The 27,741-nt window shown below is 31.5% G+C and overlaps 1 protein-coding gene and 1 long non-coding RNA gene across 3 annotated transcripts in view; both read right to left on the reverse strand.

Annotated features, from left to right (window-relative positions):
* LOC127727991 (heparan sulfate 2-O-sulfotransferase 1-like) overlaps window positions 1-20,397 on the reverse strand; it is a 64,580-nt gene extending 44,183 nt beyond the window's left edge. Inside the window, exons 1-3 of one of the 2 annotated variants that reach the window (XM_052235142.1) lie at window positions 20,053-20,397; window positions 4,580-4,656; window positions 2,531-2,554 (exon numbers count right to left, since the gene is read on the reverse strand). In XM_052235142.1, the coding sequence (XP_052091102.1) occupies window positions 2,531-2,554; window positions 4,580-4,656; window positions 20,053-20,197 (246 nt within the window). In that variant the 5' untranslated portion in view covers window positions 20,198-20,397. The remainder of the gene's footprint in view (window positions 1-2,530; window positions 2,555-4,579; window positions 4,657-20,052) is intronic. The other variant, XM_052235143.1, reaches the window with a different exon arrangement.
* Window positions 1-27,741, reverse strand: part of LOC127728007 (uncharacterized) — a 106,383-nt gene that overhangs the window by 54,388 nt on the left and 24,254 nt on the right. The window lies entirely within an intron of this gene.

Below are 27,741 nucleotides of genomic sequence, written 5' to 3' on the forward strand. Positions count from 1 at the left end.
TTCTCCATAAATTCAAACTGCCAAACCCGACAAAAGAATCAAATCTTTTAATGACAGGTCCTACAGGGTTCGACATTTTATAATGTGAGGTGTACAAAAGGTAAACTGCCGAGCGATGCACACTAATGTGTCACAACATTTAATCAAAAGTAACAAAATACTCGGTAACAATTGTTACAATTCAAAATAGAATGGATTGAGTTTCCTGGATCAAATTGGGATGAAATGGGATATAATATCAGCTTGAAAAATTACATTCTTGGCTGAGAAATCAAGTTAAAAACCTATCAATTCAAAATGATTTACAATCAATTGAACTTAACCAAAGTATGCACTGAAAACAAATAATAGTATATCACAGATACTACAGTCGAGATCTCCACCCCACTTATAAAAGTAAACAAGTCAATAGTATCTTTTATAAACATTTTGATATAGTAGGCGATACTGGTACTCATAACATTAAAATATATATCAAATATGATTCATGTACAATCAATGAAATGGCAGAAATGATGTATAATTCGAATGATAGAATTTGATTCACCCAAATCTTAATCAATCTGTATAGCCTACATTACTCCTTTCCAGAATCATGAAATTTAATCTAAAATCTTAATTTGAAGCAGGTTATTTCCCCTGTTTGGCAGTAGAATTGTTACACAACAATGAAGACCAATGCTAAGTCAATGATAAGTGTTTTTTTTATTATCCCTGTTAACTTAAAAGATAATATTTGGTTTATTTATTATTCATGGTCTTTTTTGCTTCCAACATTCAGATCTCCATTGAATTTGTAGTCAAATCCTTTTTTGTATATAAAGTTATACATGGTTTTCTATTAACTTCTCACCATTGCTCTACACTGCAGAAAATCAGTATTTCTAACAGTATAACTTCCCAAAAATTGAAATAAATTGTATTAAATTGGAATATTAAAATCAGATTCAGGCTTTCAGAAGAGTTTCCAAAAAATTCTGTTTTTTCTAATGCAATGCCAAACATAACAAACTAAGCTAGCGCCTATCTAAGATTCTTGTGCCATTCATTAAAGACTAAATGCTCTGAAATACAGGCAAGTAATTCTGTTAAAATAAAATCACTCTTATGCTAGTGATTTTTCACAGTGATTGTTAGTGATTCACATATAATAATTCTGTTTACGTTTAATAATTTTATATGGAAGGATAAAGGTAATTAAAGTGTTATCCATTATCCCCCTCCCCTTTGTCAACCCCCCAATAATAATAATCTTGCCAACAAGATTGACTTTTGACTGAATTACAAATTTGTTTTGTATTTTGCTTTTCATGACAGATTGATGTCACTTATAGAATTTCTCATGTAAAGTCTGAGTTGACATGAACTTTTTTTTAAATATTAATACATAGTTCATACACAATCTTTTTTCAGGCTAGTAGAAAACGCAAATAATTCTAAATCTTTACACCTATGATGCCATAGCTGCTTTTAGAAAGATGCATTGAAAATTATTAGGTAAGAAATTCAACATGCATAAATGCAAATGCATAAAAAAAGCATGCTTTTTAAAAAAATCCTTTCATTTTGCACTCAGGTACTGTAAATTCAGAAATTACTGCGATGTTTTTATTATTGCGAAAAATGCGACAGGGTTATAATCGCAATAATTTAAACTCGCATTTTGAAATGTTTTATATGAATTAAACAGGATTTTTCTAAATATCGCAAAAATTAAAATCGCATTTTAGTCCAAAATGACAAAATCGCAATAATAAATCCACGCAATAATTTCTGAATATACAGTATTTCAAATCAACTAGGCATTCATGCTTTTTAAACTTGAATAAGAAATTTATTATAAATTACCCTAAACTTCTAACTTATAATTAAAATCTTTCAAAATAAGACTAAAGTGAGGTGCCCTTGCATTGGGATTACACTAAAAGATACTGCTCATAGTCCTACATAATCTCTTTTTTTCAGAGAAGCAAGGGCCATAACTCTATATAGGAAATGTAAAATCAACAAAAAATAAACCAAATCTATGTATATATTATTTCATATAATACTAATTGTTTGTAAATTGAGTACTTTTAATGTATTTTTGTTATTAATACTATTTTCATTGTCTATTATGATATCTGTCACGTTATATACTGTACAATGTCTCATGTTCGTTGCTTATACTATCATAATTGTTAATTGTAAATGCCCCCTGTGGGACCATGATTGGAATAATAAATATTTATTTATATTTATAACTGTAAATGTCTGTAAACAAATTTCAAAACATTTGGTCCAGTGGAATTTTGCCATCTACTATAAAACAGAAAAAAAATAAAAATTTCTAGTTCCTTCCCTACCTTGACCCCATTAACATTCTTCCCTTACCATTCATTCCTAGCAAGCATATATATCATACTAATGTGAGTTCTTACGTCATTTCTTAAATGCAGAAATTTTTTAATTCAAACATGCAAGAGACTGTGTGTTGATCACATCACACATCACCACAGCAGACACATATATCATTCATACATGTACTTACTTTATATTCAAATTGGCCAAGAATCTGTTATGAAAATATCACCAATTATTCATCTGCTTACCCAATAATTATATAATTGTTGAGTCATAAATACATTCTTTTCAAATCCAAAGTTTTGACTTGAATAATAATCAGGAAACTTTTACATGTTACCTTACAATATATGATATGATAAGACCACTACCCATTCAAATCATTAAACAAACAAAACTCGTTCTATTTTTTCACTAAATTTCCCCAAAAACTATCTCGTCTACTTTCATGGCAAGAATTTGGAAATTAATGACCTCCCCTCCCCCTCCCAAAAAAAATGAATATCTATGCAAGATACAGGTACATGCGACAGAAGATCAGTGGCGGATCCAGGGGGGTTCCGGGGGTTGGAACCCCCCTTTTTTTTTATGATCAATGCATTTGAATGGGGACATATAGTTGGAACCCCCCTTTATCCTGGGTTAGGAACCCCCCCCCCCCCCCTTATATAAATGGCTGGATCTGCCCCTGAAGATTATCACTAGTCTGGACCCATTACAATAGTGTTAAATTTTTAACAGTTCCTGCCACAAAAATATAACAGAAAATAGCAAAGGATCAAAAAGGCAATTAACCTTTATTTGTTAGAAAAGAAGTGCATTGTTTGGCATATTTTTGATAGAAGACAGGCATCGATGAGTTACTTCTATCAATCACTTTTGTTGTATACTATATTTATTTTACTGATAAACATCTCTAGCAAAATCTACCTACATTCATCCATCTATTTTGAAATTCAAATTGGCCACATTGCCTTTTGGCAGATGTAGTAACACGACCCTATCAACAATAATTAAATATGCAGATCTGCATTTCCTCTAATCAGGGCATCATATACCAACAGTTATTTCAATCAAAAATAACACAGCAGGAAAAAACTGATGTTTTGGAAAGCTCTTTTTTTTTTCACCTATTAGAAAATTCTTTCGTGTCATAATCTGAGAAATCAAATATATTATTTACTTGTTTACTATTTACTAGATTATAAGAGAGCACTGTTTTTTTTAGGTTGATGACAAAATGATAACAACATATCTGTATTTACTATTTCCACCTTCTTAATTCCAGCAAATTCAGAGTTGTAGCTCTGTTACACATTTTTAAAGCAATTCTTTATCATTTCAAATTTTCATTTGTATACAAGAAATGTCTAAAATTTGTATGTTCAACAAATTTAATTCATAAATTTTAATCTAAAAAAGAACTCAATGAAATTTAATTTTGCACTACATTTTCCAATCTAGATTACATAGTCATTCCAATTGGAGTTAACAGAAGATAACCATAATAAGGGACCCCCGTCTTAGACAGTTGTATAAAAACCATAAGTTTTTAAAACCTTAATTTTGTCAATTTTACTAATTCAACTTCCAATGTACATGTAAATAACTTTAACAAACAATTCCTTAAAGTAATGGCATATCCAGTAAAGAATTGAGGGAGGTGTAATATGCCAAAAATGTAAACTATCATTAAAACCATATTATTCCTGGATTTTCAATAGAATGTTAATTTAAATGTTTCTAATCATTTCTATAAATTTAATGCCAGGAATTCAATTTCTACGTTCATCTCATTCCACTAACATTGGTATACCTTAAACATAAATAACAGTACATTTATACATTTTTGCCAAAGATTGTCATTTAATGCAGTTAATTGATCAACATCAGGTCATATCTAAACTGTGAATTGGTCATTTAATTTAATCTGGATTCATTCATGGGATACCAATTTTAGTGGATTTCGTGGGCATCAGTTATAATAACTACAAATTAAAATGTCCATCAAAGTCAAATTTTCTATAGGCTTTTATGCAGACTTGGCAAAACCACAAAATCAAATATCCCTGAAAATGCAAGTTTTTATCAATCTAAGAAAATTGGTAACCATTGAAATAAATGAATCCACCGTAATCAATTATATTTCTGTAACTGTCACAAACTATTAAAGAAACTATTCACTTAAGCTGAGCTGCATTTAGAGTGTTTTAACCACTTTTTAAGACAAGCATACCTGATCACTAGCTTGTGATAAATGTCGAGGATGACCAACTGCTACATCAGTCCCTTGTATGTCTGCTACAGCTCTCTCTGAAAGGAAAAAAATAACAGTTTAAACATCATAGAATTCAAGTTGCGAAATTTTGATGGAATAAAACTGTTGGAACTTAAATTGTTCACTTATAATTGTCTTATTTGTAGAGTTACTGAGGAACAGACCTCATCCTGAAAACTTAACCAAACTACTGGAGCATAAAATTGAGGTCAAGTCATCAGACACAAATATACTCCTCACAATCAAGTCATATATACTGATTATTGTTGACCTATGGGCTATCATATATAGTTACTGAGAAAGACCTCATCCTGAAAACTTAACCAGACTACTGAAGCATGAAATTGAGGTCACAGTATCAAACAAACATAAACTCCTCACAATCAAGCCATATGCCTACTGAAGCATGAAATTGAGGTCACAGTATCAAACAAACATAAACTCCTCACAATCAAGCCATATGCCAATTATTGTTGACCTATGGGCTATCATGTATAGTTACTGAGGAAAAGACATCATCCTGAAAACTTAACCAGACTACTGAAGCATGAAATTGAGGTCACAGTATCAAACAAACATAAACTCCTCACAATCAAGCCATATGCAAATTATTGTTGACCTATGGGCTATCATGTATAGTTACTGAGGAAAAGACCTCATCCTGAAAACTTAACCAGACTACTGAAGCATGAAATTGAGGTCACAGTATCAAACAAACATAAACTCCTCACAATCAAGCCATATGCCAATTATTGTTGACCTATGGGCTATCATGTATAGTTACTGAGGAAAAGACCTCATCCTGAAAACTTAACCAGACTACTGAAGCATGAAAATGAGGTCACAGTATCAAACAAACATAAACTCCTCACAATCAAGCCATATGCCAATTATTGTTGACCTATGGGCTATCATGTATAGTTACTGAGGAAAAGACCTCATCCTGAAAACTTAACCAGACTACTGAAGCATGAAATTGAGGTCACAGTATCAGACAAACATATACTCCTCACAATCAAGCCATATGCCAATTGTTGTTGACCTATGGGCTATCATGTATAGTTACTGAGGAAAAGACCTCATCCTGAAAATGTTTGCATCAAAGGACATCTATATCCAAAATAAATTAATTTGTATCTAAAAAAATTCCTTTAAGTTTATTTAGTACAAATTCTGAACATATAACCAAATTATAAAATCGATATATATGATTTGGTTATATTTTCAGAAATTCAACACAATGTTGTTACAACTTCAAAGTTTACCTATGAATCTATCTATTTTAGTCCCAAAAACATACCACATCTCCTTATTTTTATATTGATGGCCATCAGAGCAATTTGTATACGACGTATGAAGCTTCATCAATGTTCAATGTTTACAGTTAATTTTGGTCAAGATTGAAAATGTTCAAAAAATGGCCTGAGTACTAGAAGGAAATAAATTTAGGGGAAATGGGCCAAAACTTTTTCATAAAATTCAGTTATATATAAAAATAAGAAGATGTGGTATGACATAATTGCCAATGAGACAACTCGCCACCAGAGACCAAATGGCATAGAAGTTTAAAACAACTAAATGTTTAAAGTACATTTGATTTATTGTAAACCATAGTCTCTTATTCTTTCTTCACTTACAATGCATCAACAATAAATGCACTTGGAATTTTTTTAACAAACAAGTGACATATAAAGATTGAAGACTTTTAAAATAGCATATGAACTTTATTATTACATCAATATGTAAAGATGTATTGATACTAACCACAATACACAAGATCCAGCCTATTGTCTAGTGTACTAATATATCATAATCTAGTACGATATAAAAGTGTTTTATGGCTAGGATCTGTTTATCTACTGCATAACCATGCATAAATTACATGTAACTTGAATTATAAATATAATATTGGAACAGGTGGTGGAAATGACTGAGAGAAAATTTAGGAACGAAAGTTTTGTACTTAAAGAAGACTTTTCACTATATCATATCCCTGCAACTACCAAAGTGATGTTCTCCATCTACAACAGTTAAATTTTTTCTGTATGAAGAACTGAATATACTCTACGCAGGGACATGACCCTCTGGCTAGTTAAACTTCAACTTGAATATGGTCTATGGGTCTTTAATAGTATTCAATAATATTTTTTTGTTTTCAGGTCAAGTTTATCTGAAACCCTGAACACAGAAACCCCATGGCTATGAGTGTGATATATAAATATGTAAGTTCACCAATCCATTCCGCTCTTAACATGTGAACATCATCAAGAACCCTGATATTAAAAATATTTACAAAACTGTTTTTATGCTTTTTGAAAGATACACAATGACATGGACCATATGCACTACATCAGTCTGAGTATTACAACATTCGTGCCTGTCTAACATGTTATAGTGATCCTCTATTATATGTATCATGCTAATTTCTTTTCTTCTGAATTTTTTCACACATGTATCTACTGACTATTTTATACATTCCATAAACATTTGATATTCATTTCAATTCTTAATTGAAATTTTAAACCAAAATTCAAATGAGACCAGTAACTTGAACTATACAAAAAAATTATTCCTAATCTTAAATGCCTATCCCAACCACATTTTAATGTATTTTTTTGGAACAATTATAAACTTTTGATATTCATTTCAATTCTTAATTGAAATTTTAAACCAAATTGAAATGTAACCAGCAACTTGAAGTTGAAGTGTAGAAAAATATATATGATCTATGTCTAATCTTAGGGCTCATCCCAACTACATTAATATTTTTTTGGGGACCAATTATCAAATTAACATTTGATTTTGACCAGACTATAACACACATTTCTGGAATATAACTTTCATCAGTCATGCTACAGTAATCAGGATATATGTGATTATTCCCAGATTATTTCCTGTATAAAATCTATATAACACATTTTAAATCATTTGACATACAAAATGTACTGACTTTAAATGAGGAAATAAACTATGACCCACAGTTCAAAGGCATCAACACTGGCTGGTCTACGAAAGATTTTTACCCCACTCACCAGCTGTTTGTTGGTCCCAAGCTTAAACTTTTAAAAGCCCATCATATATATTTTATAATTTGAAACTTTAGTTCTAACAAATGATACATACATGTACATATAAATAAAAGGAGATGTTTTTATAAGGCAGAGACCCAACTACAATGTACATGACAAATTACAATAGACCCTTGCAAAATTCAGAAGCATAAGAAACACGAATAAAAGCAACAAATGTTGAACTATTCTCTAGATAGTGTTCTAAAGCAAGCAAAAATTTCATATTTTCTGATTATAAAATTGAGAATGGAAATGGGGAATGTGTCAGAGACAACAACCCGACCATAGAGCAGACAACAGCCGAAGGCCACCAATGGGTCTTCAATGCAGCTAGAAACTCCCGCACCCGGATGCGTCCTTCAGCAGGCCCCTAAACAAATATGTACAGATACTGTTTTTATCTGACAATTCTTTAAAGTTTCCAATCATTTCTGGTGTTTCTGCTTCTTATAAGCTACAAATGTTTTGCAGAAAATAGGTATACATGTATTTCAGACATTCAACATAAACATGATGAAGGCCCAGATAACCAAACTTAAACTGGTTTACAGTATTAAGAATTTGCTGTCTGGTTACAGTATTAAGAATTTGCTGTCTGGTTACAGTGTGTAGTAGGAAGGTACCAGGAGACCTTAAATATGAAACACAAATGTATATGTTCATCTGTAATCTTTTATTTAAGAATTGTCCCAAGATTAAATGTTATCTTTAGGCAGTGCTCAAGAAACCTTATTTCCTGCAAAAAAAAATCTGCTAGCAGACTGATTTCCTTTTATTCATGCAACAATACCCTTTATCAAAATACAGACAGTCTGGAAATCCAATTATAATTTTTTAAAATACAATTTGTTTTATAAACATACAAATACTAATGTTTTTATACATATGGCTTTATAATTTATAAAATATTAGAAACATGGTAAATCTATTGAATTTTTAACAATTGTTACCGGTACACATTTTGTAAATGTTTCCTTGTACTTCAGTTATCAAATTCAAGAATTTTATTTGTTTTATTTTATATTAATTTTTTTCACTGAAAACTGCAGATAAGCAATACATTCTCCATAAATAATTGTCACCACGCTTTAAATCAAGATGCTGCATTTAGTTACTAATAGTTGGAAAAGTTACAAAAATGTAGTGGCTAACTCTCAGGTATTTGCTGTATTTTCGAGGTAAAACCTGTACATGTATCAAATCTCAATAACTATATCTACATGTACATCTACATGTATGAACATTTACATGAAACCTTCCTACATGCCTGCAGCTTGCAACAATTAAAGACCACTCACATACCCCAAGGCCCCATATTGTCACTGAAGTTCAAAGACTTATAACTCCTACAAAAGTCATACGATAAAAATTTCTTGTGGATATGCACATCTACATATTATGTCCTTATTATCTGTAAAGATTCATGAAATTGTCTTGTGTGGTTTCAGAGGAGTCGCGATGACAAACTGTTGTAGAGTAACTAGTATATTAAGGCCAAAATTCTAAATTCAAAGGGGCACAACTCCTAGAAAAAAAATTGAATTGTTATTTCCTGTTGATATGCACATCTTCATATTATGACTTTATTATCTATAAAGTTTCATGAAATTCTGTAGTTAGGTTTCAGAGGAGTTGCAATGACAAACTTTTGCAGTAGTATATTAAGGCCAAAATTCTAAGTTCATAGGGCACAACTATTTGTGGTTTTGCCAAAGTCTCCATACAAGCCTTTAGAAAACTAACACTTTGTTGAACATTTAAATTTGTGGTCATTTCATTGAATAAACTCATCATATGAATACCAGGATTAAAATGTTGAATGCCAAATGACTTATTCATCTACAACAGACTCATCAGTGACGCTGGAATCATAATAATGCCAAATAAAGTACGAACTTAAGAGCATAGATGACCCAAAATTCCAAAAGGTTTTGCCAAATACAGCGCAGGTAATCTATTCCTCATTCTACAGGTTTAAACATATATGCCAATTGTCCTAATTGTTTTACAAACTTTGATATCATATTAAATACAGTTACCATTTTGAAGCATGTGCCACTATCTGACATCATGACCTTATCTTATAATTTGTATATTTACTAAATGCTTTTTAATTATTAATTTATGCCTATCATGCTTTATATTGTAAAATAATAGGTATAAAAATTTGTAATATCAAATGCAAATTTTTATTTTTCAAAAAGTATGAATATATTTTACATGTACATGTAAATGTATCATGTACATGTAAATGTATGAAAGCAAGTGGGGTAGTACATTGTGATTAAACGCAGAAGGGCATTTAACTTTAAACATGTTACGTTATTTCATTTCTTATCGTTTAAAACTATTGCGTAACAAAAACTTATAAAAATCAACATTCAGTTTTTAAAATGAGCAGTTTTTATTTCAACTGCATCTTTTAACTTGAAAGTTATCTGATCTTCCTACTTCAAAATCACAGCGTAAACTGTGTACTACATGGAGTGCACTATCGTGCTTCTGGTGTCTTGTAAAGAGAATTCTCCGTAAAATGTGCCTTCAAATTGAACTTCATGTTGCAGTAAACTCTATTGATTATCAAATTCATATTTGTAGAATTTGAACACAACAATTTATCACCGAAGATCTATGAATACAACAGAGTAAGTAGTCTCATTTATACACAGAAACAGAAAGGCCCATTTAATACCAATGGAAACCCCTATTTACTGATTGTGATAATGTTTACTCTAAAATATGACAAGACCTTAAGGGTATCAAATCATAGCAATAGCCAAGAAAACTGCTACATTTTAATAGTTGGCTACAAGAACTTCTCACTTCTGGCAAAGAGATCTTTGAAAAAAGGGGGGGGTTACCTTTTGACAGTGAATGAAATATTAATATGTAACCACAATGGTCCTCAATAAGGATATAAAACTACACAAACAATTAGTAAAATATGTCAGTTGAGTGAATTAACCAGACGTTATATTTCTCATACTGGTATATAACATTTGTTATTTAGAATCTCCCTTCCCTCAAGGTAGCGTAAGACATGTAAGATAGCAGGTAAAATATAATCTTTTAACAGATATATATATCTATTAAACAATGTCACTGTTCTTGATAAACAAAATACCATAGAATCTTATACAAATTTTTACAAGGATTACAGAAATACACATTAAGCCGAAACTGTGTTTCCAACCCTACATTTGTATATACATATAAAAAAGAAGATGTGGTATGATTGCCAATGAGACAACTCTCCACAAGAGACCAAATGACACAGAAATTAACATGTACATTACATTTACAATGTATAGGGTACCTTAGATTTATAGTGCACCCTAATGGTATATATATAAATAAGAAGATGTGGTATGAGTGCCAATGAGACAACTTTCCATCCAAGTGACAATGTATAATAAAATACTCCGCAGGGCGCAGCTTGATATGACCGCAGAGGTCAAACCCTGAACAGTTGGGGCAAGTATGGACACAACATTCAAGCTTGATACAGCTCTGAATTTGGATTGTGATAAAATATTTGACACAGCATAGGTTTCTGACACAGAATGAATGCGGTCTAAGAACTTAAAAATTTTAAATTGGACATTCACCTATTATGGTCCAATATCCAAAATCTAAATACATGGTTAGATTCAGCATATCAAAGAACCCCAAGAATTCAATTTTTGATGAAATCAAACAAAGTTTAATTTTGGACCCTTTTGACCTCAATGTGGACAAAGTTGATAATGGGGCCCAAAAACCAAAAATCTAAATACATGGTTAGATTCAGCATATCAAAGAACCCCATATATTCAATTTTTGTTGAAATCAAACAAAGTTTAATTTTGGACCCCGATTTGAACCAACTTGAAAACTGGGCCCATAATCAAAAATCTAAATACATGTTAAGATTCAGCATATCAAAGAACCCTAAGAATTCAATTTTTGTTAAAATCAAACTAAGTTTAATTTTGGACCCTTTGGACCTTAATGTAGACCAATTTGAAAACAGAACCAAAAATTAAGAATCTAAATACACAGTTAGATTCGGCATATCAAAGAACCCCAATAATTCAATTTTTGATGAAATCAAACAAAGTTTAATTTTGGACCCTTTGGACCTCAATGTGGACCAATTTAAAAACGGGGCCCAAAATCCAAAAACTTAATACACAGTTAGAATCAGCATATTAAAGAACCCCAAGAATTCAAGAATAAAACCCCATTGAAATTGGTCAAGAAATAAGCAACTTATACGAAGTATCTTCTTTTGCACAATACTGTGCAATTGAATATTTCTTGCAATTGCGCAATACTGTACAATTGACAATTTCTTGCTATTGTGCAATATTGTGCTATTGGATATTTCTTGCTATTGCACAATACTGTGCAATTGAAGATTTCTTGCTATTGCGCAATACTGTGCAATTGAAGATTTCTTGCTATTGTGCAATACTGTGCAATTGAAAATTTCTTGCTATTGCACAATACTTATTATATAATAATTTACACATCCTGTTTGGTGTGTATCTCCTACCATATCATTATTATTTGCTTTTAAATATAAAACAGAAATAACCAACTTAAAATGGAAAATTTTAAAAGAAAAAAAAAAGGAAAAAAAAAATATCCCCCCCCAAATTTTTTGAACCCCCTTATGATTCATCACCCCCAAACTCAATCCCAGCCTTCCCTTTGTGGTATGGTACCTTGCAGTACAATTTCAGAGAGATCCATACACTTGAACACAAGTTATTGTCTGGAAACTAGAAAAATGCTTATTTTTGGCCCCTTTTTAGCCCCTTATTCCTAAACATTTTGGGCAATTACCCCCAAACTCAATTCCAGCTTTCCCTTTGTGATATGGAACCTTGTAGTACAATTTCAGAAAGATCCATACACTAACACACAAGTTATTATCATGAAACTAGAAAAATGCATGTTTTTTGTCCCTTTTTTGGCCCCTAATTCCTAATATTTTGAGGCAATTACCCCCAAAATCAATCCCAGCATTCCCTGTGTGATATGGAACCTTGTGGTACAATATCAGAGAGATCCATACACTTGAACACAAGTTATTGTCTGGAAACTAGAAAAATGCTTATTTTTGGCCCCTTTTTGGCCCCTTATTCCTAAACGTTTTGGGCAATTACCCCCAAACTCAATTCCAGCTTTCCCTTTGTGATATGGAACCTTGTAGTACAATTTCAGAAAGATCCATACACTAACACACAAGTTATTGTCATGAAACTAGAAAAATGCTTGTTTTTTGCCCCTTTTTTGGCCCCTAATTCCTAATATTTTGAAGCAATTACCCCCAAAATCAATCCCAGCATTCCCTTTGTGATATGGAACCTTGTGGTACAATTTCAGAGAGATCCATACACTTGAACACAAGTTATTGTCTGGAAACTAGAAAAATGCTTATTTTTGGCCCCTTTTTGGCCCCTTATTCCTAAACGTTTTGGGCAATTACCCCCAAACTCAATTCCAGCTTTCCCTTTGTGATATGGAACCTTGTAGTACAATTTCAGAAAGATCCATACACTTACACACAAGTTATTGTCATGAAACTAGAAAAATGCTTGTTTTTTGCCCCTTTTTTTTGGCCCCTAATTCCTAATATTTTGAGGCAATTACCCCCAAAATCAATCCCAGCATTCCCTGTGTGATATGGAACCTTGTGGAACAATGTCAGAGAGATCTATACACTAACACACAGGTTATGTCTGGAAGTTACAAAAATGCTTATTTTTGGCCCCTTTTTGGCCCCTAATTCCTTAACTGTTGGTACCATAACCCCCAAAATCATTCCCAACCTTCCTTTTGTGGTACTGAACCTTATGGTAAAATTTCATAGAGATCCATTCACTTAAACTAAAGTTAGAGTGCGAAAACCAATGTGTCTTCGGACGAAGCTGGACGACGACGACGCCAACGTCATACCAATATACGACCGCAAAAATTTTTTGCGGTCGTATAAAAAGTTGAACAATTACAGGTCAAAGTATGGCCTTCAAAACGGAGCCTTGGCTCACACCGAACAGCAAGCTATAAAGTACCTTACATTTTTATACATTTATAGATTAACTTACATATACGCTCCTAGTGTACATATTAAATTTATTTTGTACCTTACATTTATAGTGTACCTTACATGAACCACATACCCCCCTAAATTAGCCTCTGAAAGTACAAATGATACATGTACATTAAAGAATAGTAAAAGAGATCTATGATAGTTTGTTCGGTTATTCCAATAAGTGAAAAAGTACATAAATGTAGGACCATATGATATTTCAGTGACGATTGATGTCAGATGACAATTTAGGATGATACATAAATGTATTTTATATTTCTGATAAACAGACCTTCAAGATTTTTCTATCAAACAAACTTTTTTAAATTGCTATTTTTTTCAAATATTCTTTATGGGTAACATAAATATTATTTTAGAATGCTACATCATGCTCTTAAGTACAGCCAATGGCCATATAATTTATGACTTTAAACTCTTAAAATATTTGCCGTTAAAAGGTTTCCAGCTATTAATCACAGGTTAATCATGTTAATTATGTCAGTTTAAGCTCCAATATAAAAGTTTTTAATAGGAAAAATCTATGCAGGTGTTTGAAAATGTGTCTTGTACAATGTACATGTATGACTTACCAGTACAAAGTGAAAGAAATCACTGGTAGATAGATTGGAGAAGAATTGTGTGCATAAATTAAATTATTATTTTACTTTTCCATTGCGATTTGGTATAAATGGCAAAAAACAAACTTGATATACAATTAAATGAGATGAATTTGTGTCAACCTCAGTGTGTCACTAAATTAATATAACAATTTCTGTTAAATTAAAAATTAATATTTTTTATCAAATCATGTTTCTTGGCTTTCAAATGTTTGGATTTTGAGTGTTCCTGATGAAGGCAAATCCGGAAAAGTGTTTAAATGAAATTAATAAAGTGGGTTTTTTTTTTTTATTTATTAGTACTGGGTCAATACCACTGCTGGTAAATTGTAGAACCCCAATTCAAGGTAACATCAGCTTAGTAGTCAGTGCTTTAGTACTGACTTGATTTATAACAAACTTTTTGTAAATTTCGTCATTGATAAATTAAGAAATTATGAAGAAACTACATCATGTAAATGTAAGGTTCCAATACATAGGCAAAGTTGACCATCAACAAATTTAGCTATTTTTAGGTCCATTTTGGTCATATTGCTCTTCATGCGTTTAGCCTTAAACATCCTTGGCTTTCAAATGTTTGCTTTTGAGCATTCCTGATGAAGATGATCAAGAAAAGAGCTTTAGATGCTCAAAATTAATACAGAGTTCATTTTTTTTCATTTTCAAGTTTCAAGTTTACAACAGAAGAAATTACCAAAATAAAGATTCCTTTAAAAAAGTTTTATTATGGTAGTTCCTTAGTTAACCTGGGACCAATAGATAGTGACTTTGGGTGCATTTCTTTCTAACCTAAATTTTGTAAACGTTGTGTGGCATATGTCATCGTTTGCTGAACGCTAAAAAAGTAGAAACAAATACATCGTTTCATAAGTGTTTACTGACCCTGTTTGAACTTTCAATAATGCATGCATGCAAATGTTGTTGGTAAATACTAAACAGACTTATTTTGGTCATAATTAAATGTGGTTCCTTCAACCAACATACCTAATAAATCTTAAGTTAGAAACAAATGTAGCATTTGCACAAACAAACGATGAACGACAAACTGTAGACGCATTTTTAGCGAGTGCATAGTTTGTCAAAGTTTATGTAAATTTCTTTGCAAACGTATGTTAGAAACAAATGATCAAAACATGTGCACGCTTAGCTGTTTGCATCTTTTGTGTTAGAAAGAAATGCACTCTTTGTCTCCAAAAAATTACATATAAATTGTTGCGTTTTTCCTTTCTACTTTAAAATGAATTTTCGTATTGCTGATTGATATTTAAACAAAGTTATGTGACACTGAAGATGAATACTTGCAGTTGTCAGGTGGCATACATGTAATCTGTGTTTACACTTTATACTTTAAAGGTGATTCACAATGGATCAACATTACTTGAATCATAATCTTTTTCTAGTGTCATAAGTGTTCTTCTTAATCTAAATCAGTCTTTTTATTTTTTCCCAATCAAATTTATTAAATTTGAGGACTTTTCTCGGTACATCCCATCCTCTTTTGAGTCTGATTAATTGGTCACAGGATGTAGTTATTTTAGCGCCCATTGTTAACATGATGTGTTGCAAGTAATATATATATATCTCCTTTTTCCATGTTTTTTTTCCCTTTTTCAACTCGAGGCCCACTTACTACTTACATGCTACATTATATTCTAAGGAGAAATTTCCTCTTTTCAGTGCCAAAACATGAAGCATTTAAGTGATTGAAACATGATGAGGACAAAAACATATTTTTTTAACATCAACACAGACCCGCCTCAAAAAAAGAATAATTGAACAAACAAAATATTAAAATAAAGAAATATGGAAAAAGTGGCAAAAAAAAAAAAAGAGAATATTGGGGTTCTAAAATATACAGTTGTGTACATGTACATATTATAACCCTAAACCTGTAGCTATAGAGAATACAGTATTATAGACAAAAAATAAGGAACAGGGGAGAGCGGTTGTTATTTCTGTAGATGTGATAAATTGCCTTGAAGAGGGAAAGAGATAGAAATGAAAAAGTCTTGTCAAATAAACTGTTATAAATTTGCTGGTGGCACTTTATGTTTATTGAAGGTCTTAGATATTTATTATACTCATGTAACCAAAAGTGCATGTTGCATGTTTGTTGGTTAAAAATTGGTTTTATCATGTTAATGCGGATTAAACTTTCCTAAGGTATCACCTTATAAAACCATTATTATACATGTAAGATCATGAAGACAATGGAAATCAAAATTACCCTACATATACATGTACCTGGGATTTACAAACAAATTACAAAAACTTATTAATACTTTTAATAAAGCATATAGTAATAGAGAGAAAAATACAGAAAAATTCAAAAACATAAAAAGCAAGTAAAAATAGAACTATGAACAGGGTATACGTACTGGAACTATAAAGAAAAATTAATTTGTGATTTACCTGTAAATTACGATGCTGATCAACACTTGACATCAAACCAAAAAACTTATTCAGCTATACATGTCTTAAAAGTACAAGAACAGATAGTACAGGTATTGCACCTTTAAAAAAGGATGACATTTTAATAACTGAAACAGAGTAAAAAGCAAACATTTCAAACCAACAGTTTCAATCCATTTTCACAAATGAATCAATTACAAATATCCCAGACAAAGATACTAGCCCACATCTTGAAATGCCACACAAACATCTATTAGAAAAACAGGAGTTAGAAAGTTACTATCTAAACTTAACTATGTGGACCTGACAATATAAATGGTAGAGTACTAAAAGAATTAAAAGAGCAAGTGTCACCAATACTTACATTGTACATTAATATTCATTAAGAAAATAGAGTCAGGTGAAAGATTTGAAGCATGCAAACACTGCTCCTGCATTTAAACTATAGGCTATAAAGACCCTGTGTCGCTCACCTTAGTCTATGTGCATATTCAACAAAGGACACTCTCCAACATTGTAGACGAGAATAGATTTCATGACAAAAATCTCTGTTTTGTTGATCTTGTATTGCTGATCATTTAGTCGGTTTAGTTTCTCTCTATCTTCTTTAGTTTTTCCTCAAAACACAAAAGAGGGAAAAAAAATCCTCATTTAGGGGCAATCACTCCTATAAAGAGTGACAGTCTACTAACTATATTGACAAAATTTGACTTGTTAGTAGATCTTGCCTTGGTGATCAATTTTGTGATTTAAAGTTTCTATTTATCTATTATAATTTTTATCATATGATGCAAAACGCAAAAATAAAAAAATGGTAAAAATCATCATTAAAGAGCAATAACTCCAATATAGAGTCCTTGGATGATTTCCTCAATATAGTCTTAACTGTAGATCTTGTCTTGCTGATCATTTTCGCTTAATTAAGTTTCTATCTATCTATTATATTTTTTAAGATATAAGGCAAAAACGCAAAATTCTAATAAGGAGTTGACTGACAATTTCGACAATACAGACTGATTAGTCATTTATGGCCTTATTGCTATACCATCTGAAATAAAATTACCAAATGACAGCAGAACAAGACAAAATCGCCCAAATACTTACAGACATATACTAACCACAAAGGAAAGATACATGTACATGTATAAATAGTCTTTTTCCTACATACATGAACCATCTTTCAAAGGAACATGCTATTAATAGCCACAGTACAGTCAAACACAGTTGACAGCTTCAGAGCACACCTTACAAAAGATGTTGTCTGTCAACAGATATAAACAAGATACCAAATTTTGTAAATATTGTTAATTTTAATCACTACATGCTGCACATTGTGAAATTTAAATACTATTTGTTTTGTATTTACAAAAGAAATAACTTTTGGTAAATATCATGCATGCAAAATGACAAGAAATCTTCATTATCCTGGTTATGTTGTATACCTGAAGAAGAAGAAGAGTTGCCAATAGATAGTGTTGTTCTGATGATCGGAATAAGTCGGAAATCAGTTGGTTGGGCCTGGCGATGTTGATAATCGATTGGGATTTTGTTCAATCGATTTTCGTTACAGTTTCCGGACTTTTAACATATCAACTTCCGGTCCGTTTCCGTGGTGCATTTTACATGCACAGTCAAACAAATTGTAACGAAAAATATCAGTCGATGACAATATTAACAATGTCAAACATCCTGTAATCAAAGACATAACCAATTTCTTTCTTTATAAACATGGTAAAAGCATTGACTATACAAATTGATCGTATGCTATTTAAAATAAATAACTTTTTATGAAATACTTTCTTTCAATTAAGGTACTTGTTATAATTAGTAGTTGTTACTCGAGAGCGTACATGAAATCATTCTGATTTTAGAGACAAAATAATTTTTTTGCTACATTAGAACGTGGTGCAAATTGCCTTTTATCAATATTTCATCAATTTGTTGCGTAAAAAATGTCATATTCCTTTCCAAATTGCTTGTCAAACATCGTTTATTGTAAATTTTCCCGGTTTGTCCTCCATTGAAATATATACGAATGACAGATCTGAGATCAACTATGTAAGAATTCAGAATTCTTGCAATTATAAGTACAGACGCAGGAATGACACAGCTGACAGAAGAATAATGATCACAAACATGGAAAATAAGCATTCTACACGAATAATAACATATTGGTTGGATCCCCTTAGTTAAATGTATATATATATTTCAATGCTAATGCATTGTTTGTTTTTTTTTTGATTAATTTTAAATTGCTTAAAGTTAAATACTTTATATATCTTTTTTCAATGAGGAGCATTCAAATTTTTATACAGCTATGTATCTGAAATTAAAATGTGAGTAATACCATTGAAATTTAGAAATTTTAGTGTCATTGTTCAAGGTAATAAATGTTGTAATTATAAGACAAAATATGTTCAATCTGAATCTGGATTCTAATTGATTCACTGTTTTAATTTCTAAATAAAATATGAAAAGGAAACAAAAGATCAAATATGAACATATAAAACTCTGCAATGATATGGAATATACGCATTAGACATGTACAATGTCACTAAATGCATGATTTCATTTAAAAAAAGGGCAAGGCATAATAATGCGATTATAACCGATAGCCGGTTGGTTGCTGTCAACCGATAGTAATTGATAATCAGTTGGTAATTTCAACTGATTATCCAACATTATCAATAGACATATTTACACTTGTATGCAAATTTGTTAGCCATGACTTAATATCACACAAGTTCCCGTAAAAGTTGACATCACAATTTAAAAGATTTGAAGTCATAATGAAAAAGTGATTAATACTTGACGTCAGAAGGTTATTCGGAGCAGATCTAAGGTCAATCGGAGAAAAAATTCAGCTAAATACCAAAAGTGTAAAATTATATGTTTATTTAACTAAGTCTAAGAATCGAATGGACTACAACTGTTCAACGACAACGTCTGTTGACGATTTGACCAAATGCCTTTTTAACAAGAGCTGAAGTAACTTGAATTTGCCATTACTGGACATCACAGCAATTCCCGTAAAAATCTAGCCACAAAGAAAAAGCTATTGTTATAGTTCAAGTTTGTCAAATTCTTGGGTCTTGTGTTGCAGATTCATAAATAGCATCATACATGTACTTTGCCAGTCTTTGGCAGATGTTAAACATGTTATTAAAATAAAAATATATATTAAGATTGGCTAAATGAAATTCCAGCCTTGAATACCATATAATTTGGTTTCGATTGCTATTTAATATTTACCTAATCGCTCTCTTGCATTTTCAAGTTTGTGAACTTCTCCTAAAAGATGTAAACAAATAAGTCCCATCGACACAAAAATCAGACCAATAACAATAGCACTTTTTCTCCTGTTTGGAAATGTCATTATCCGTTTACACCATTTCATCTTACATTTTAAAATCAGGGCATGAAAATGTGTAATCCAAATATTACTGTCAAGATGTTCAATGCATAACTTTTCGTCTCCAACACAGCTGAAGTTCTCAAATCGTGTCGGAAACAATTTTTTATGTAAAGTAAGGAATTTAACATTTAGTTTCGTACGAATGTAGGTCAAAGAAAGCAAAAATTGAACAGTTAGCTGTCATGTAGAAATTTTCTTTGACAGCGAACTATGAACAACATTTAGTTTTTATTCAATCTATTTTTATGATACCAAAATAAATCTCGAGAAATCAAAGCACACAGGTTCTAAAAGTTAAGATTTTCTTATGCGCCTAAACTGTCATAGTCAGATATCGATTTTCGCCAAAATTGTCTCCCCATTATGGGTATTGATTTTTTTCAATCAGAAAACAGAAGCCATGGACATGAACCTATCAACAGGTATCGATAAAGAGTCGACCGTCAAAGATTTCGGCAATATTGATATAAGAAGATGCATGTGGTGTGAGTGCCAATGAGACAACTCTGCATCCAAGTCAAAATTTATAAAAGTAAACCATTATAGGTCAAAGTACGGTCTTCAACACGGAGCCTTGGCTCACATCGAACAGCAAGCTATAAAGGGCCCCAAAAATTACTAGTGTAAAACCAGTCAAACGGGAAAACCAATATTGACCTGTTTGTGGGTCTTGTCTTGTGGATCCTTTTTGATATCTACAGTTTCTCTCTGGCTATTAAAGTTTTCAAAATGAGATGGACAATAACCCCAAAAAATGTAAAAAACGTCATGCAAGGACAATAACTTTTATAAGAAGTCAAATGAAGATTTCGGCAAAGTTGACCAATTTGTAGGTCTTGTCTTTCTGATGATTTTCGTTTTACAAAGTTTCTATTTCCACATGATAGGTAAATACGCAAAAAAATGGTAAAAATCGCCATTTTAGGGAAATAACTGAAATAAAGAGTCGACGGACGATTAAAGTCATTGGAATTGTGTGTATATTTTGTCTTGTTGATCATTTATGCAATTTAAAGTTTGGCTGTATCTATTAATGTTTTCAAGATAACAGGCAAAATGGGAAAAAATGGGACAATTCGCCATTTCAAGACAATAACTCCTTTAAGAAATTGCCTGAAAGTTTTGATGTAAATGGTAAGTTGGTAGATCTCAACATTATAAAAATATTTGCATTCTCAGATTTTCTCTAACTATAGCGGTTTTCTAGATAATAACCAAATTTGCATTTTACCCTATGTTATATTTTTAGCCATGTCGGCCATCTTGGTTGGCAGACTTGATCATCGGACAAATTTTTTAAACAAGATACTCCAATGACGATTGTAGTTAAGTTTGGTTTAAATTGGCGAGGCAGTTTCAGCGGAGAAGATGTTTGTAAAAGTTAACGAACGACGGATGCCAAGTGTTGAGAATAGCTCACTTGACCCTTCATTTTAGCCAGGTGAGCAAAAAAATAGTTGTTTTGTGACTATTTTTCTTTAGATAAAAAGATGCACTTTATCTTCGGGAGGTCTTTTTATCGAAATGGACCAAAATTTAATGAAATGGACCGAAATGGAAAAATAATGTATCGAAATTGAGAAATAATGTACCTAAAGGGAGTCATTATATATATATATACCGAAATGGGCAATAATTTACCGAAAAGGGAGCAGCAATGACAATGATGGATTGAAAGTAGCAAAATTTATTTCCCACTGATGTGAAGTTGACCGAAATGTATTTAAACAAAACTGTCTTACTAATATAAAGTAAAATAGCAAAACTACCGAACTCCAAGGAAAATTCAAAACGGAAAGTCCCTTATCAAATGGCAAAATAAAAAGCTCAAACACATCAAACGAATGGAAAACAACTGTCATATTCCTGACTTGGTACAAGCATTTCCTAAAATGTAAAACAATGTAGAAAATGGTGATTAAAATCTAGTAATGTTGACAACCATGTAATTATAATAACGGGTAGCTGAAAAAAAATATATATATATAAAAAACACAAACAAACAAACAAACAAACTTGTATGGCTAAAATGTTTACTAAGTTGCATGAAATCAAATTTGAAAGATATGAAAAATACGGTCGTATATTTCTCAACATAGATGGAATTTCGTCCAAATCAATTAAACGTTGTAATACCCATAGTCGTTCACTTTTATGTAATTTGTCTCTGGTGGAGAGTTGTCTCAATAGCAATCATATCACATTTTGCTATTTTCATAATGAATATAAAAAAAGTGTTTTTATATTATTTGAATTATATCTCCAGGCCATCGTTTCACAAAAAATCGTACGACAATCTTAGATCTTACGTCGGTCGTATGTCAAATCGTAAGTTTTTGACCGTTTCATAAACAATCGTAAGTAGAATTTTATCGTAAGTTTGATCGTAAACTTACGAGTGTTAACAGGCAGTCGTAAGTCAAATCGTAGTGATTCAACCTGTTGGCATTTGGATAAAATCAACAACATCAAATTTTCTTACAGAAAATTAAGTTCCATTAGTTAATCAGAATACATGTATTCATGTTATTTTGTCCCAATCATAAGTAACTTCATTTGTTTAATTCCTGAAATAATCGTAAAACCATTTCTAAATTTGAGTTTATTTTCATTTAAATTAAACGATCGAGCACCTTGTCCTTGCTTCCAAAAGTCCAAATAATTGACCATAAAACTTATAAGTGATTGAGCTAGCACAGCACTATACAGCCAGGGATACATGTATGTGCTTTCAGTTTTGATAACTCATGAAGGGATACGTCGTGCATGTACATAACTCTGTACTACAATTTGTACAAAATATTCTCACACAAGAAAATTAGAAACGCTTATTTACTAGTTCTCAAATCTATGTCATACTATCACTCACGTTTTACACGGAGGTTTATGAAGTTAACAATAAATATTTATGCTGAGCTAAAATTGCAATCATTTCCTATCTATTGTAGTCCTGTGGTTATACTCTATTTCCGCGGTTGACGGTGCCCTTTATTGAATAGAAATTTTTGTAAATACATTACGATTATTTAAAACAAATAACAGTTTAGAAATTGAGAAAACAATAATTGAAAACATGAATGTAATGGTATGAATCCATAGTTTCAATGTAAATACACCAGTTGCCATGCGCTCTATCAGGTTCGCGTTTTTTAAAAGGTATAAAATGTATGCTGCAACCCCGTACTCAATACCTGTTAGGTTCTTTCTGATTTAACACATTTCTATAATTCTAGTTTTAATTGAAAAGTATGATCATTCACTTTGCCATAATGTGATTGTTTTTGTTTATACCTATAAAATATAATTTTCAAATTAAGAATGTTGTAGGCATGAAAATCCTATTTTTTTTAAATCCTAACTATTTTTTTTTTTTTGTTAAGGTGACAAGATTTTTATTTTCAAGCATTCAAGTGGATGGAAGGAAACATTGGAATTTCTCTATTTTTTCAAGTTCCCACCTTGATGAAAGACAGGGGCGTAGCTACCCGGAGGCACGGCAACACGTGCATCCACGTCGTTTTCACAAAAAAAAAATAATAAAAAAAAGAGAGAGTGAGGAACAAAGTTAACATATAGGAATTGGTCTTTCTATGTATGCATTTTAAAAACTACACAAAGAATAAAAGCAAGAGGAATACACATGCAGCGGAATTTTTAATCCTGTAAAACATGTATGTGTACGATAAATACATACAACTGGTGTAAACTTAGAGGAACTGTTTATATTACGGGCATTGTTTAGAAAATACCAGCTACATAGTTGTTGGTACCACAACCATACCGTATACTTGCTTTGAGTGCAAAAAAAACATAATCCCTTTAGGGTTAACAAAAAAAAAACTTGAAATTATTATTTTCCGCTTCGCCCCAAAGCACTCATCTTACTAGAATGAAGACTCTTCAACTCGTATCGATCCGGGAATAATGACTGTTACCTTGTGAACTAGTTCAATATTGACTAAGTATGTAGGTCTTGACAACACGAATAGTTCATTTTCACATCACGTCAACGTATCTCGTCCTGTGTGCCATGATGTAATATTTGCTACCGGACATTAATAACCATTCAATCAATCAATAGTTTCCGTATACTAGTAGATGAGAAGTTGGAACTGCTGTTATTATAAAAAAAAAAGTACACATTATCCAGTACATGTTTTACGTTTTTATTTATTTTACAAAAAAAATCTTTTATATAGATTCGATAATTCGAATTCGTTTCTATATGGACCGGCTATACGAATGGTTGATTGTAAAACCATTTAAATAAATTGGTAATTCCAACTCGTTTTACTGGACTATTTGGTCATTCAATTTAAAAAAGAACTGTCTGTCCGAGTAGGACACTAAACTGCTGATTCTTGTTCGAAAGATACACCAAACTTTTATTACACGTATCTTCACTGTTATCATCTAGATATTGCCATACAACTGGTCGAATGCATATGCATTTGTTAATTAGCTGGCTAATTAAAAACGCAGATCATGAAAAAGATCGTGATCAAAGTACCATTTACTCTGAAAAAGTTCATTAATTTCAACTTCGAATATTCCTAACTACGTAAAATTCGAAATTCCCATCTCTCTCTTGTAGAGTTTACCCACAAAATTTTTAAACATCTAAATACATATGTTAAGCAAAATATTTGAGAATGTGTCCACCAAGTATTTGGTATCCATAATGTTTTGCTAACAGAAACTCCACATATAGTATTGTGTTTATGTTTATTGTTTGTTTTTTTTTAAATCTACTTTGCTCAATACAAATACTAGCATACTAACAAATCTCCGTGATTTTAAAAGCTTTCACGTACAAAAAACGCAAGCGGCAATGTTAAGTCTTCATTCGACTCGAAGTTTAACAAATAGTTGACCAAAAAACCATAACAAAAATGTCCAAGTTTTATTTCGGTTGTGATTGTTTTGAAACGCTATATATGCGGAGGTTGCGGGGGCTCCGCCCCCCTGGCCCCCCTACCAGGGCTTTGTCTCGCCCTACATTTCGTGATTCCACTTCATTAAAAAGGTAGCTACGCCCCTGAAAGAAAATAAACTCAAGTCCCCACTTTCAAAGACATAAAAATTCACCCCTCCTCATCAAGTTCTCAATACTAATTATTATTATTATTATTATAGCTCTCTTCAGTTACAAATGACCAGCCCCCAATCAAAATGAAGCAACTTGATAATTTTCCAAGGCAGCCCCTAATTTTCCTCTCTTTGTAATTATATAGTAGTTATATAACAGCTCGAACTAATATTCATTTCGCTATTGCTGTTTGTTTTCCGTTATTCAACATGATGTTCCTCTCGATTTATCCTTTTCACTGTTCCTATACATAAAAATATGGTTGTCTTTGTCAAAAATATTTTCGACAATTTCATTACAATTTTAAGACAGTCCCTAACATCGTCGATCATTGTACTTCTATGTATAAAAAAACATATTGATGGGAACGTCAACAAATTACAAACAAAGATATTAACTACGGAAGCCTTTTAGGGCCTTGCTAATTTACTTTTTCTAATTTGATATAACAAATTAATAATTTGATATAACAAAGTATTGATTTGATATAACAGATAATCAATTTGATATAACAGAGGATCAATTTGATATAACAGAGGATCAATTTGATATAACAGAGAATCAATTTGATATAACAAATTATTAATTTGATTTAACAAATTATTAATATGATTTAACAGATTAAATGAAATATCAATTTATTAATTTGATATAACGAAATGTTTTGATATATCAAATTACTTATGTATGGATTTTGGTTATCCCCCTTCTCTATTTGACATAAAGGATATATAAGTGAAACGCTAAAGCTGTTAAGAGATAGAGACCTACATGTAAATGTTTTTTGCATTGCTCATGATCCGCGATCCTTAACCTATAAATACACAGTTATTAAGCTGCTCAGATTATACACGTGTGATCTGTTTAACAGAAATTAAACTGACTCCAGACGTATATATCCGAGCATCACGCGACGACACAATCCTTCTAGATCTCGCGCGTGGGTCTTTATTTTGAATAAAATGTTTCCAAATCAAAAATAGATATTGAAACAAATTTATAAAGAAAAATGCAAGGATGAATTTAAGGATGTTTGATTAATTCTTGCATGGTCCTATTGAAATTGATAAAGGAACATGGCAGGCTATTTTAAGAAGGGAAGAATTTTTTATCCTTGCATGTTCCTATGTTCCAAGAAACACCAATATCTCAATAGAACTATTCAATTCGTTCTGACTTGAAAATATGCAATATAAATTTATCAAAGATGACCCCTTTTTTTCTCTCTTATATTCGTTTGTTATCAAAGATGCCCCATTTTTTTCTCTCTTATATTCGTTTTTTTCTAAGACACCAGGTCCCATGTACTAAATAGAGAAACCAGTCCCCAAAACTGCCCCAAATTTTTTGAGTTTTGAATATGAATTAGATATTTGTCACAGGACGTCAGATAAACTGTCAATCAATACAAAAAATATATCAAATTGATACATTGTAATCCGTTAAATCAAAATAATAATTTGTTATATCAAATTGATAATCTGTTTTATCATATTAATAATTTGTTATATCAAATTAATAATTTGCTATATCAAATTAATAATTTGTTATATCAAATTAATAATTTGTTATATCAAATTATTAATTTATTATTTCAAATTGGAAAAATTAAATTAGCATGGTCCTAAAAGGCTTCCGTAATTAACAAATAATACCGTTAATTGCATCAACATATTTTGTTACATAACTTGGCAGGAAATTGTACAATGGCAAAATTTCATGCATACAGGAAAATGTCAATTTTGCAAGGTATGTTGGCAAGTATAAATGAATTTCTTTAAAAGATGACATATTGGATAAGGCAAAAAATTGTGCCTTGCATTCTGCCACCGACAGACCCATAATTATGTAATAACAGAGAATCTTAACTGTTTAGAGAGTGTGAAATTCGTATGCACTGTGTGACGGGGCATCGTTTTCCATATTAAGCGGACATGACTGCGTATGTATACATCAAGCACATCCGAACTTACGACCACTTCAGCGAGGGATTTACTTCCTGACGAGAGAGAATCAGGCAGTACAATCTTTATCTACACCGGCAGTCGATTCATTGGGGGTTGAAAGACAAAACGTATATTAGTTCATATACGACAATTGTTACGACAGAAATGTTAAAGTATACTCCTCATGCAGGAAAAAATCATTTTATGGACTCCACCTATAGCACGAGACAAAATGTGTAAATATCATTTAAAGAATTTAGATATGGCGTAGATGTATGAGATTATGAAACAAATATAATGATGAACTATTTCTCCATAAACCAAAGGATATATATATCGTATTCCATAAGAGATTCTTGATGTTCGTTACGTTATATTGAGATTGATTTATTTGATGTTTAACGCAACTTTTATTACTCTGTGCGAATCCAGATCAATTGAGGTCAAAATACAGCCACGAGCAGTCTTGAAAGGCTCAGAGTGAACATTGT

The sequence above is a fragment of the Mytilus californianus genome, unplaced genomic scaffold, assembly GCF_021869535.1.
Source record: "Mytilus californianus isolate M0D057914Y unplaced genomic scaffold, xbMytCali1.0.p SCAF_2, whole genome shotgun sequence".
Lineage (NCBI taxonomy): Eukaryota > Metazoa > Mollusca > Bivalvia > Mytilida > Mytilidae > Mytilus > Mytilus californianus.